Genomic DNA, 13,090 nt, shown 5'->3' on the forward strand with positions numbered 1-13,090 from the left:
TTCTGGGGTGGAACGTGTCACGGGGGGGTTCCCGCGTGGGCAAAAAGAAGCAGCAGAGTGGTTGGGCTTCGTCTCTGACCGATCCCAGACAGAGGTGCGTGTGGGGGCCCGGGTGTGGGTTCCCCCCGCATTGCTGGCTGCATGCAGGAAGATATGGTAGACGCTCCGGGGGGGGGGCAGAGGCAGCTGCATTTCAGTGCGGGGCTCGAGAGGGGCAGGGGATCCGTAGGGCCGGTCCCCGGGTGGGACACCCCAGAGGCAGCTGCCTCCCAGCCACGACCCCGCCGACCCGCTCACGTTCCACCCCAGAAGCAGCCACATTTCGCCCTTACGCAGCGTCGCAGCTCGTCCCGGATGGCGGCGAGGAGAGCCAGGGGCCGGGCCGCCTTCCCAGCCAGCTGGGGCGCGCTGAGGTTCTGCAGGATGCGCATGGTCCGGTCCAGCTCCGCTTCCACCAGCACCAGCTGCGCCCACCCCTGGGGGGGCAGAGAGGCAGGTGAGCCGGGGCGTGGGGAGTCCTGGGGGTTGGGGTCAGAGCGGGGGGCAGGTCTCACCGGCAGCCGCTCCAGGCGCCGCGGGGGGTGGAAGAGCTTGTCCAAGCAGTTCTGGGCATCCGGGAGCCCCGCTTGCTCCTGCGGGGAGAGGGGAAGGATCTGCCTTTGCCCTGTGCAGGGCGGGAATGCAGCCACCTCTGGGGTGCGCCGGGGCAGCTGTCACCCCCCTCCCCAGACTCACGTATCCGTCCTGGAGCTCCTTGAAGGCCCGGAGCTCGCTGCTGGGGAAGGCCAGGTACTGGGAGAGCCGGCAGCCGGCGGTGGGGGCCCCGTGGCCCCCGAGGCCCAGGCACCCCAGCCCGAGAGCAAGGAGCAGCAGTCGCAGTGTTGGCCTCATGGTGCCTGTGTCGGGAAGTGTGGAGGGGGGTCAGCCTGAGGGGGGGGCTCCCTAGACGCTCTTCCCAGGTTTGGGGGGGTTTCTGAGGCAGGGAGGGGCTTCCCTTGCCATTTGCACAGGGTGGGAAACTGAGGCAGCATGGGGCTAAGTGACTCTGCAGAGTCCAATCAGGCAAGCAGTGGCAGAGCTGAGATTAGCTCTCCCCCCCCCCCTTTGGCTTTTAAAGGAGCCGCCTCCCTACAGCAGCAGTAGGAGGTTGTTATCCACCCTGCTACTGGCTGGGACACGCCTGGGGGGCGGCCTGGGTCTGGCGCTGCCATGGGCGGAGGGCTCCAGGTCGCTTGAACCCCCCCACCCCATCCCGCCCCTCATTGTATAGGGCCACGCTAGGCGCTGCACATACCCAAATCCTCCCCAAATGGCCCCCAAATGGGGCAGCGGTGGGAGGCAGTCCTACCTGGGGGGTCCGCGTGGTAGGTGCCGAGTGCGGGTTCTGGACAGCGAGCGTCTCCTCGGCGGCTCGGGGACCCGGAGAGTGTTTCTGGGGCTCCATCCTCCGGCCTTTTATCCCCCCCATATCAAAAGCGAAAAGGGAAAGTGAACCCCCCCCCCTCCCGGGGGGGCTCAGGGGCATTTTGTGGTAAGAGAAGCGAACTGATGATGTCATGCCATGGTATGATTTCATTGCCAGGGCATTAGCATAACGGTGCCCCTCTGGGCCAATCGTGGCAGCAGGCTGGAGACCTTTGGCCCCGCCCGGGTTTCCCGGGGGGGGGGGGGGGGGGCAGTTTTGAGGAAGATTCGGGTTTCTAAAAGACGTTTGCTCTGTGTTTGCAGGGCGGGGGGTTGGGGGCGGCGGGGTCTCGTCCTGGCGGGTGCGCAGCGGAGGGCTCGGCCCGGACGCCTGGGATCCATGGGTCGCATCCTGTGCCCGACCTCGGGCTTGGTACTGGCGGGCGGAGGGTGGCCTGGCCGGTGCTGGGAGCCCAGCCCTGGAAGGGAGTGGGGTGCAATGGTTAGGGTGGGGGGAGGCCAGGAGCTCGGACACCTGGGAGGGGAGCAGGATCCATAGAGGGGGAAGGGGACGGGCACAGGACAGTGGCACGGGGGTCAAGGCCCCCCCCCCCCCCCCCCCGGCATGGCCTCCATGGGGGAAGGAGTCTGGGCTCTGCCCCCCCGTTCCTAGGACCCCGGGGGACTCTCCCCGAGCCGGCGGCAGGGAGACAAGGACACCAGAGGCTTGACACAAGTGCTTTAATTCGTGCACGTGGCTGGTCCCGGCAGGACACAGGGGCTGGGCCCCGGGACCAGGGCCTAGAGGGGCCGGGGCTAGGCCCGGGGCCGGGCGCAGAGCTGGAAGGCCAGGCTGGACCCGCGGAAGGCGCGGCGCAGGGCGCACAAGTCGATGGCGTCGGGCGGCCCCGCGGGCTCCAGCTCCAGGCTCTGCAGCAGGGTGGTGGTGAACAGGAGCAGCTCCAGCCGGGCCAGGCCCTCGCCGGGACAGGCGCGCTTCCCTGCACGGAGACACGGCTGTCGGCTCCGCCGCACCGAGGGCCCGTCTACACTACGGCCGGGCGCGCGGCCTGCCGGCGGGCTCCCAGGCTCCATCCCGGGCACTTGGGTTCTCTGTGTGCGTGCGTGCGTGTGTCCCGGACACCTGGGCGGCGTGTGTGTCCTGGGTGCCTGGATTTTGTGCGAGTGTGTGTGTGTGTCCCAGACCCCTGGTGCACCCCCCCCTTGGTGCATACCTATGGAGAAGGGCATGGCCTCCTCTCTTTTGCGAAACGCCCCCTTCTCATCCAGGAAGTGCCCAGGGTTGAAGTCCTCCGGGGTCTCCCACACGCCCTCCTCGAAGTGGGCCGAGGTCAGCAGTGGGATCACGGTCGTGCCCTGATCGGGGCAGGGGGAACATTTTAGGGGCTATCATGACCTGTTGGGGACCAACAAACATCCCCAGGGGGTGATAATGCTGGGATACCCCTGGGGTTAGGAGACTTGACCAGGGCCATGGGGGGGGCAGTGGCAGGGGTGGGATTAGCACCCAGCTTTCCAGCTGCCCAGGCCTGCGCTGAGCCCTCATCAGTACCGAGCGGTGGGCTTGGCATCATGGTTGTGAAATCACAGGTGTGGATGAACGGGCATAGATGGCAGGTGTGAGATTATGAGCCTGAGATAACGGGTGTGAAATCACAGGTGTGGAATTATGGGTGTGACATGATAGGCGTGACTTGGAGGCCCAGAGCATGAGCACGACTGACGGGTGTGAACTAGTGGATGGGAATCACGGGTGTGAAATTACAGGTGTGGATTACGAGTGTGATATTATGGGAGTGAAGGCATGGGCCTGAGATAAGAAGTGTGAAAGGACAGGTGTAAAATGACAGGCATGGCTCACAGGTGAGAGACGATGGGTGTGGGATTGCAGGTGTGAAATGACAGGCATGGATCGTGGGTGTGGGATTACAGGTGTGAAATTACAGGTGTCATAACATGGGTGCAAATCATAGGCGTGGCCCCTGGCTGTGCAATTGCAGGTGTGAAATGACAGGCATGAAAGTGAAGTTGTGGCTGACAGGTGTGAAATCATGAGGATGGACCACAGGTGTGAAATCAGACATGCAGTTGCAGGTGTGAACATGCAGGCGTGGGATTACAAGCGTGAAAGCCCAGGCATGAAATCAAGCATGAAGTCCTGTGTGTGCAATCACAGGTGAGGGGTCACAGGTGTGGAATCAGGAGTGTGGGATGAGAGGTGTGACGTCACAGGTGTGGAATCCCGGGCGTGGGTCCCAGGCGTGCTTCCCCGGCGGGCGCGGGGCGTACCTGGGGCAGGTGGTGCCCGCGCAGGTCGAGGGGCTGGGTGGTGGCGTGGGGCAGGGCGCCGGGCACCAGGTCGAGGTAGCGCTGCAGCTCGTGCAGCACGGCCAGCACGTAGGGCAGGTGGGCGCGGTCCTCGGCCCCCGGCGCGCGGCTCCGGCCCACGGCCGCGTCCAGCTCCTGGCGCATGCGGGCTGTGGAGACACGCGGGCTGCGTGGGGGGAGGAGGGGCGTGTGCCTGCACGTGCACGTCCCGGGTGCCTGCCGGGGTTCTCTGCGTGTGCACGGGTGTGTGCCTGTCCCGGACGCCTGGGTGTTCTGCATGCGTGTGTCCTGCACACTTGGGTTGTGTCTGTGTGCACACATTTGCGTGCTAGTCTCCATGTGTGTGCATCTATGTGTGTGTGTCCCAGATACCTGGGTTGGAGGTGTGTGTGCGCATGTGCATGCACATGCGTGCCTACGTGTGTGTATGTTCCACACGCCTGGAGGTATGTGTGTGCGTGTGCAGGAGTGCATGTGCTTGGATTCTCTTTGTGTGCGTCTGTGTGTGTGTACATCCATGCATGCCTTGGACACCTGGGTTGTGTGTGCACGTAATCCTGGACACCTGGGTCCTCTGCGCGTGTCCCCAGCCCTTGGGCTGTGCGTGCACCTCGCATGCCAGGGCAGAGGCATCACCCACAATCCTTTGCAAACCACCCCCCCCACACACTTTTAGACCCACCTCCAGGCCACCCTCCGGCCTGCAGCGCCCCTAGGGGCCGGGGGGGGGGCTCAGACTTCCACCTCCCCCCCCCCCCAACCCCCAGGCTCCTGGGTAGGTGCACAGCACTGTACATCTGCGGCCTGGCAGGAGGCAGGATGGACCCCCACAGCCCCCCACCTTGCACGTCAGGGTATTTGCAGAGCACGAGGAGGCCGAACTGAAGGGTGTTGATGGTCGTCTCGGTGCCCGCCATGAACAGGGACCGGACCAGAGCCACCAGGTTCTCGTCCCCGAACTCCGTGTCCGCCTTCCCGCGCTCCTGGGGGGGCAACGCCCCGTATCAGCATGACCCCAACCCCCCCTGCACCTCTGACCTCTGACCCCTGATCAGCTTCCCGCATGGGCCAGGACCTTTGGTTGTGATTTGAGGTGATGCCTCTGTGTGTGTGTGTGTGTGTGTGTCAGGGGGCGGGGGGCATCAAGGAGGTGATTAAGTAACCAGTGGATTAACGAGCAGATTAATCTCCCATGCAAAAACACAGGCACTGATTGAGCCTATTGGTCTCCCACGACGCGTAACGTGAACAAGCGCCCCCAGGGCGCACGCAGGGGCCGTCATTGATTGGTTAATGTCCCATGCAAATGATACGTGCGCTAATTAGTTGATGGATCAATTAATATCCCATGCCATATATGGGGGCACTCATTAGTGAATCAATGGATTCATCCCCAAGGCGTGGTAGAGGCCCGTCCCCTAACGTGGTGCTTTCCAATGGACATTGGCACGCCGGTGTCCTCGTTAATCAACAAAGGGATTCATTCCCCCATGACCAACAGGGGCTTATTAATTAATGCATTGATTTCCCACTGGTTGCAGTAGCATGCTAATTAATATGCAAAATAGAGGTGCATCCTTAATGAAGCTGCCTCCCCTGCACAGCAGGACTGCGCTCATGGACTGATTTCTTTATGCAAAAATATAGGTGTGTTAATCAAATCATTTCCCCTGCGTCACAGTGGCCAATTAATTAATTAATGCCTTTATTTCCCTTGCTAAGGACAGGGGTGTTAACGAACTGACATTCGTATTTCCCAGGGCTGAACTTGTTTCCTGGACAAAATTCAGGTGCATTAATGCACTCCCCCCCCCCCCATGTAAAATGGTGGAGGAATGTAAAATTTAGTTAAGCTGATTAATCAAGTTAGTTAAGTCAATTAAGTTAATCGAGTTAATAGATAATTAGTTAAAATCAGTAGTGACTGATTGATCTTTTGATTTATTAAATTGATTGATTTATTTATTGAATAAATTGATTGATAATTCATTTAATAAAGCTGATTGATTTATTTAAACCAGTTAATTAATTTAGTTAGTTGATTGTGCCAGCTTAATTGATTTAATAAATAGATTTATTAAATAAGTTCACTTATTTCTGGATAGATTTAATAAATGGATTGATACTCGATTAAACAAAGCCTGTCGAGTTAGACCAGTTAATTCATTTGAGCCACCTAAGTCAGTTAGGCCAATTAGGTTAATTGATGGAGTTATTCAAGTTAGTTAACTAAGTTAGTAGAGTTAATAAAAACTGTTAATCATTGAATAATCAACGGTTGATTTAATAAAGCCCACGAGGTTTGTTGGGTCAGTCAATTCATTTAGATAATTGATCCGGTTAGCTAAGTTAGGTCAATTAACGTATGGAGTTGGTTCATGAAGTTAACTCCGGGGGGGCACTGGGGTCCAGTGGTTGGAGCAGGGGGGCTGGGGTCTCGGGGGGGGGGGGTCGCTGACCTGCTCCTGGCGCCGCAGGTAGCAGTCGAGGAAGTCCTGGGGGGCCGGGGGCGCGGGGCGCCGGCGGTGGGCGTCGATGTGGGCGCGGATGAAGGCCTGGACCCGCGTGTCCTCCCGCAGGGCCCGGCGGTGCTGCCCGGGCAGCCAGTGCAGGAGCCCGGGGAAGGCGTTGTAGCGCTGGGGGCGGATACCGGGGGTCTAGTGGCGTGCCTCAGTTTCCCCAGATGCCACCTGCCTCGGTTTCCCCAGGAGGGAAGCCTGGCATGCCCCCCCCCAGCCCCCCACCGCCCCACCTGGGCCGCGGGCGAGCGGAAGAAGCGCATGTAGGCTTCGCTGAGCTGCAGGAATTCGCGGGCCGGCGGGTCCTCGGGGTCGAAGTCGGGGCCGAAGAGCAGGGAGCCCAGGACGCCGCACACGGCCCGGGACAGGTCGGGCTGGGGGTCGAACGCCCGCCCTGGGGGGTCGGACACTGGCTCTTGCCACTGGGCTGCGCTCCCCACCTCCTCCTAGCCCCCCTGCTCTAACCACTACCCCCCGTCCCCGAGCTGAGCCACAGCCGGGGCTCCCAGCTGCACCCATTGGGCCCCGCTCCCCTCCCAGCGGAAACCAGGCGTCCGGCCCCCCGGCTCTGACCTTGGTGGCGGTGCCAGTCCCGCGCCAGGCGCTGCGCCGCCTCCTGCACCCGCGTCTCCATCACGCGCCGGCTCAGGCCCAGGTCCCGCAGGGCGCTCAGCGTGAAGCGCCGCAGCTGCCGCCACCGCTCCCCGCTGCTGCCCACGAGCCCTGGGGGGTGCCCGCTCGCTAACCACTGCGCTTCGCTCCCCTGCCACCCGGCCGCCTCCCCCCATTGGGGCTCACTGCCGCCAGCAGCCCCTGGCTCCCGACCCGCAGCCCCGTCGCGGGCGCTCACCGTAGCCCCGGCTGACCAGGTGCTGGGCGGGGATGTGGGGCCGGCCCGCCATGGCCTCGCCATGATCCAGCAGGGCCTGGCGCAGGGCCCGGTGCCCGCACAGCACCACGGTCGGCCGGGGGCCCATCCACAGCGTGAACACGGCGCCGTGCTGCTGCCAGAGCTGGGGGGCACGGGGGGCTGAGAATGGGCACAGCTCGGGGCACCGCAGCCCTGCCCCCCCCGCGGACCCTGGCCGGGGGTGCTGAGACTGGACACAGCTCAGCGCACCTGGCACGGGCTCCCACTGCCCCTCTCCAGTCGGGAATTTGCCCCCACCTCCGGTCTGGGGGGGACTGCTTGCCTGCGGGGGGGGGGGGGTCCCGGCCAGGGGTGAGGGGCACTGTGCACCGGAGCGGGGCAGGGGGCAGTGGGGGGGGTCTGATTTGGGCATAGGGTGGGGGGCTGCGGGGAGGGCCCCGCGTGCTTACCCGCCGGTAGGCCTCGTACAGGGGCTGCAGCCCCTGGCCCAGGTTGCCCAGCAGGGGCCAGGGTCGGGGTCCCGGGGGCAGCCCCTTGCCACCCCCCCGGCCAGGGCCCAGCCACCCCAGGCCCAGGAGGAGGAGGAGGAGGAAGAGGCCGAAGGCTGCAGCCCCCAGCTCCATGTTGCTGCTGCCCTGGGGGCCCCGACCGCCCCCCCTTATACCCAGCACTGTCAACCATTAACCAGACTGGACTCTGCCCCTCCCAGCCTGGGGGGACCGAGCCAGGTGACTCAGGAGGGCCCTGATCCAACCCCCCCCCCGCTCCCCCCCCCTTTTTGGGCCTGGCTGGGGGGGCTGGAAGGATGCTGGTTGCTAAGTACTGGTTGCAATGGTGATGTCCCTCCCCTCCCCCTTTGTGCCTCAGTTTCTCCGCTACCTCCATGACCCGCTCCGGTCTCCCCGTGGGGCTGGGGGGGTCCAGGGAGGGGGCAGCATTGCAATGGAGAGGGGTTGCCCCCCCTTCATCTGCTGACTCAGCCCTGGCTGGGCCTGTAAAGTGCTGGGTCAGCAGCTTGGGGGGAGGGCGAGGGGGGGGCAGGACACCTGGGTTCCTTCCCTGCCCCCCCCAGAGCTGGGGCTTGGGGCCCCCAGCTGCAGCCAGCTGTGACCCCCTGCACAGCGCCCCCCAGCGGTTGAGGTAGGGGTCACTGCAGCCTTTTACAGGCCTCTGTGTCTTTAAGAGGGAGCAAGGGGGGGAGCCTGCATGGTCCCGCCCCTGTTTTGCATATTCATGAGGTGCAGGGGCTGGCAAGGAGCACCATTGCTCCCCCCCCTTCCAGGTGAGCCCTCATCGCCTGGCAACCAGCAGCTGACTGTCTCCCAGCAACCAGGGCCTGGCAACTGGCCCCCCTGCTGTCTCCTAGCAACCAGCATCCTGCTTGCTCCTGCACCCCGCCCCTTGGCAACCAGGGGCTGAGGGTCGGGAGTGATGGGCACCGGTGGGGCTGGGGTGGGGGGCAGCTCCTCTAGCTGGGCCTTTTCCTTCCTCCTGTTGCCCCCCCATCTCTCTCTGACTGTAGTTGTCATCGCAACACCCCCCCCATCACAGCCGCTCCGGCCCCTGGCACACAGTACCGACATTGCACAGTTGAATGGTGAGTGGCATGAGTTGCTGGGCCCAAGCGCGCGTGCAAAGCAACGGTGAAGCCATAAAAATGGATGTCCAGCTACAAAATGAGCTGGGCGCCACAGCGCTCATGCCTGGAAACACACACACACACACAACCCGTGACACAACTCACATGCAACCCCCCCCACGACACAGTGCACACACACACGCACACACACACACACACACACACACATCCCCAAACACAACTCACACACAACCCTCAACCTCCACCAGGCTCCAGCCCCAGCCTCCCACACTCGCCGTCCCCAAGCCCCCGGCCTTGTGGCCGACCCTCCCACTCTAACACACTGGGCCCGTGTGCTGGCACGTCCACGCAACTGGGGCGAACGCACAACCCCCATGGGCCATTCACTGGCACCTCAATGACGCTTGTCCCTGACTGCGTCCTGCACCCCTTCCGTGCACGCCGGGCAGCTGGGACGAGCTCACTGTGGAGGGACGTGCAACCACGGCTGGCACGTGGTCCGTGCAGAGACGCCTCCATCGCCGACCCCCGGATTACTGCGCTCGGGGGACAAAATTTTGCAACCCAGTTTGACGGCGAAATATTGCAGGAAAAACTCATCCGTCTGCTTTCAACAGGGACGGCGGGTTCTTAGCTCTGGGCCCGGATTCGCTCTTGTCCCCTCTTGTTCCCAGGGGTTTGCGTTTGTCTCCTGGCGTGGCCCGTCCATGTTGCCCCTCCCTTGTCTTTTCTACTGTAATTCCCCCCTTCTTCCAGAGTCCCAGAGCCACGGGGCTGGAAGGGACCCCCAGGAGTCACAACCTATCCAGTCCCCCCGGCCTGGGGCAGGATCAGCCCCATCGCCCTATGCCTGGTGCAAAGCTTGCCAAGGGCGATTTTTCCAACTATTGAGCTGGTCTAATAAAAGACAGCACATTTACCCCCAAACCCTGGCCTGCCTACGTCTCTGCCCAGGTTTCCTTTCACCCCGGGCGGGGGGACACGACTGTCCTGGTGTCGGTGTTACGCTGCCGGCTTGCTCACTTCACACCGGGACCCCTTGTCGTTGCTTCTTACCAGACATCGATCCCCCGGGACCGTCTCTCCGCCACTTCGTACGTTATAAGCCCTTGTCCTGTCCCTTCTCCAGCGCCTCTCTCCTAACGCTCCCAGGCCTGGCCTCGTTAGCCTCCCTCCCGGCACCGATCGCCCTCACAGCCCTTCTCTGCACCGTCTCCCCCCGGTGCAGGAGCGGGGCCCAGGCCCGGGCGCCGTATTGCAGCCGTGGAGGCACTGTGGGTCGATGAAGAGATCCTCTCCGTTGCAGTCACGATTCCCTTCATCCCCGTGAACGTGTCGGCGGCCGTTGCACCGTCGCCCGGGTGCTGAGCTGACGTTTCCAGCGGTGATTCCCAGGTCTCTCAGCTCACGCGGAGCCCGTCGGGGCAGGTGGTTTGGGGTGTTTCTGCCCGGGGGTATCGCTGCCCGCGTCTCGATGCAGCGTCTCGGCTCTGCCGAGCGGTCTGTCGCTGGTCCTGCCTTGCAAACCCAGGGATCGACCCCTGCCGTGGACCTCCGGAGAGGCTAGCGCCCGCTTTCCGAGTCTCTGCCCCCAGCCCTAGTTCCTGAAGGGTTTTTATCCACGCTCTCTCTCCTGTCCCGGGAACAGGGGGGTGAGCCCACACTTGTGTGCATGTGTGTGTGTGTGTGTCCACACGTGCAAAAGTGTGGCAGGGAGTACAGAAGTGTGTGCATACACCCAGTGTTGGGGTGTATGTGCATGTTCTGGCGGACAAGTAAAAGGCGTGTGTGTGTTGCTCATGCATGTGCATGAGGCATGGGGAGGGTGCAGAAGTGTGTGCATATACCCCATGACGGGGGGGTGTGTGTGTGTGCATGTATGTGTATGTGTGTGTGCATCTCCTTGACACTTGGGTCCTGTATATTCAGTGTCCTGGACGTTTGAGGTGTGCACGTGTGTGTGTGTGTGTGTTGGAGGCTTGGGTCCTGTATGTGTTCAGTGTCCCGCCTGCCCCCCTCCAAAATTCACCCATCAATCAAGGACCCCCCCCCCCCACACCAGCTGCTGGTCCTCAGCTGAGGCTGCAGCATCCTTCCCAGACCAGCCCGCCGTTGCCATGCCAACCGGGCTCCACGGAAACCGGTCCAGACCTGATGATTTAGTGCCTAATGAGGCAGGCTGGAGGCAGCCCCCCCCCCCCAGCCCCCATGGAGGGGGTGGGGGGGGTAGATGGCCCTTTGACCCCAGGGTCAAGACCCCACCAGCCCCTATTCCCCCCGTAGAGGGAGCCCAGGCGTCCCGGCTCCTGCCCCAAGCCCCCACTCCCCGCCCCCCCCCCGAGCCCAAGTGTCCCGGAGGAGCGTGGGAAGGCCGCAGCGGTCCCCTCAAGCGCCGCTTATCCCATCTCTGCCCCAATCCAAGCAGGCCAGAGGCCAAGGCTATTTTGGGGGGAAAAAGCCCGAGACCGAGAACACTAAACTATCTTTAAAAAACAATCTCATTTCGATGCCCCGGAAAAGACCGTTTTCCACCCAGTTTTGCCCAATCCTCCTGCAACCCTCAAACAACTCCATGACCCCGCCCCCTCCCCATCGCTTAGCAATTAACAGTTTTACCCCTTTTCGAATTGGCTCCTGCTGCCCCCACCACCATCATCATCTTCACTTAATTAACAGCAACAATAATAAGGGCCCAGCTTTGCCCTAATGAATTAATTGCCCATTCCCATCATTAACAAGCCTCTCACTCTAACAGGTCAGTTGGGCCCCCCATTAGCATACTCACATACTAATTAGCTCAATAAAGGGGTGCGGTGTTGGCACACCAATGAGCTCATTTGCATACCAGGCTCCATCCCGCTGGTCATCGTTCCCTACAAATGGCTGAATTATTATTAACAGGACATAATTATTAATATTAATGACCTAACAGAACCTCATCGTACCATAAGCATCAGAACTGACAGCAACGTATTAATTAGGATGATGTCATTATTATAATTATAATAAAACCTATCATCATCATCATAATTATAATAAGCCCTATCATTACAATGGTATATTATGAATCGCTATAAGATACTTATATAATTATATATTATATTTATATTACAACTAGATTAACGATTAGGCACAATGCATCTTAATTGCTTAATTAAATAGTATATCTTATACATTGTCTATATTTCTAGATGCAATTCTATACTATTATAATTCCTTTTTTAGCTATAATTCGATATATCATTCTAGATATCATTTATGGCTATCAATCTACATATCGTTAAAATAATTATAGTATTATAATTATAGCATATTTATTATAACTATATATTACTTATATTAAAATTATATTACTTTTATATAATTATAACATTATATATTATATACATATATAAATAATATTTACATTATATCATATATAATTATAATACTTACATATAGCAACTCACTATACATATAACCTAATTATGAACGTTTTATAATAACCTAATTATAACTTGATACTACTTAATATTAATCCTCCTACTCTCTGCTACCATGTGATGATAATAGAAGTAGGAGTGTATTAATACCGTAATTTCTCACTTATAACATGCCATCTGCGTATAAGACGTACCTGATATTTTGGATGGCAGGAGGGCGAGAGAACGAGGGGGGAGAAGCCGGGTGCTGAGCCTGCTGCCAGCGCCACGTGTGGGTCCGGAGCTGCACGCGTGCTCCGGCCGTTGACTGACCCCGTGTTCTGGTCCAATATGGAGCTGAAGCCATGTCACCTGGCGGGGGGGGGGGGGGGGGAGTCCATTTTTCTCTATAAAGTGTTAATTTTTACCAGCGGGTTCTAGTCATGTCTGCACACACACGGACACACGAGCTTTATAATGTGCACACATGTCCATACCCCTGTAGGTGCACTCCCCTCTAGCTGCTGTGACCTCTCTCTCACACACACACACACACACACACACACACACGTGCATTGACTAGCATCATGTACATGCAGGTGTGTGCACACGTTTATATACACACCCAGGCGCACACCTCCCTAGTCAGTATGTATTCACATACACAAACACACTCGTGCAGGGACTTGAGCAGCAGCAGGTATGTGCACACACGTTTATATACACACAGGCACACTCCTCCCTAGTCAGTATGTATTCATACATGCACACACACCCCATGCACGGACTTGACCAGCATCGTGCACATACAGGTGTGTGCACGCACATCTACATGCACACCTAGGCACACTCTAGTCAGTATGTATTCACACACACACACACTGTCCAGACACGAGCATGACAACTTTCACGTGTGTGTAGACATGTCCATACACACCGAGACACC

The 13,090-nt window shown here is 59.5% G+C and overlaps 1 protein-coding gene across 1 annotated transcript; it reads right to left on the reverse strand.

The window, feature by feature from the left end:
• Positions 1–2,131: 2,131 nt before the first annotated feature.
• Positions 2,132–7,798, reverse strand: LOC106737443 (cytochrome P450 2B4). Its single transcript, XM_059718106.1, has 9 exons — positions 7,593–7,798; positions 7,123–7,285; positions 6,846–6,995; positions 6,506–6,666; positions 6,213–6,389; positions 4,595–4,736; positions 3,715–3,902; positions 2,640–2,781; positions 2,132–2,405 (listed from the first exon to the last, which is right to left on the reverse strand). The coding sequence occupies exons 1-9, from the start codon at positions 7,764–7,766 to the stop codon at positions 2,221–2,223; spliced, it is 1,482 nt and encodes a 493-aa protein (XP_059574089.1). The 5' UTR covers positions 7,767–7,798; the 3' UTR covers positions 2,132–2,220.
• Between the last annotated feature and the right edge of the window lie 5,292 nt (positions 7,799–13,090).

This window comes from Alligator mississippiensis, chromosome 15 (assembly GCF_030867095.1).
Source record: "Alligator mississippiensis isolate rAllMis1 chromosome 15, rAllMis1, whole genome shotgun sequence".
In the NCBI taxonomy this organism is placed as follows: Eukaryota; Metazoa; Chordata; order Crocodylia; family Alligatoridae; genus Alligator; species Alligator mississippiensis.

Bases quoted from the DNA above. Each gene is read 5' to 3' on its own strand.
- LOC106737443 (XM_059718106.1), bottom strand. From the start codon at position 7,766: ATGGAGCTGGGGGCTGCAGCCTTCGGCCTCTTCCTCCTCCTCCTCCTC. The intron at 6,667-6,845 runs GTCAGAGCCGGG...CCGACCCCCCAG, and splicing joins GGACTGGCACCGCCACCAAG to GGCGGGCGTTCGACCCCCAG. The intron at 3,903-4,594 runs GTGGGGGGCTGT...GTGTCTCCACAG, and splicing joins CAAATACCCTGACGTGCAAG to CCCGCATGCGCCAGGAGCTG.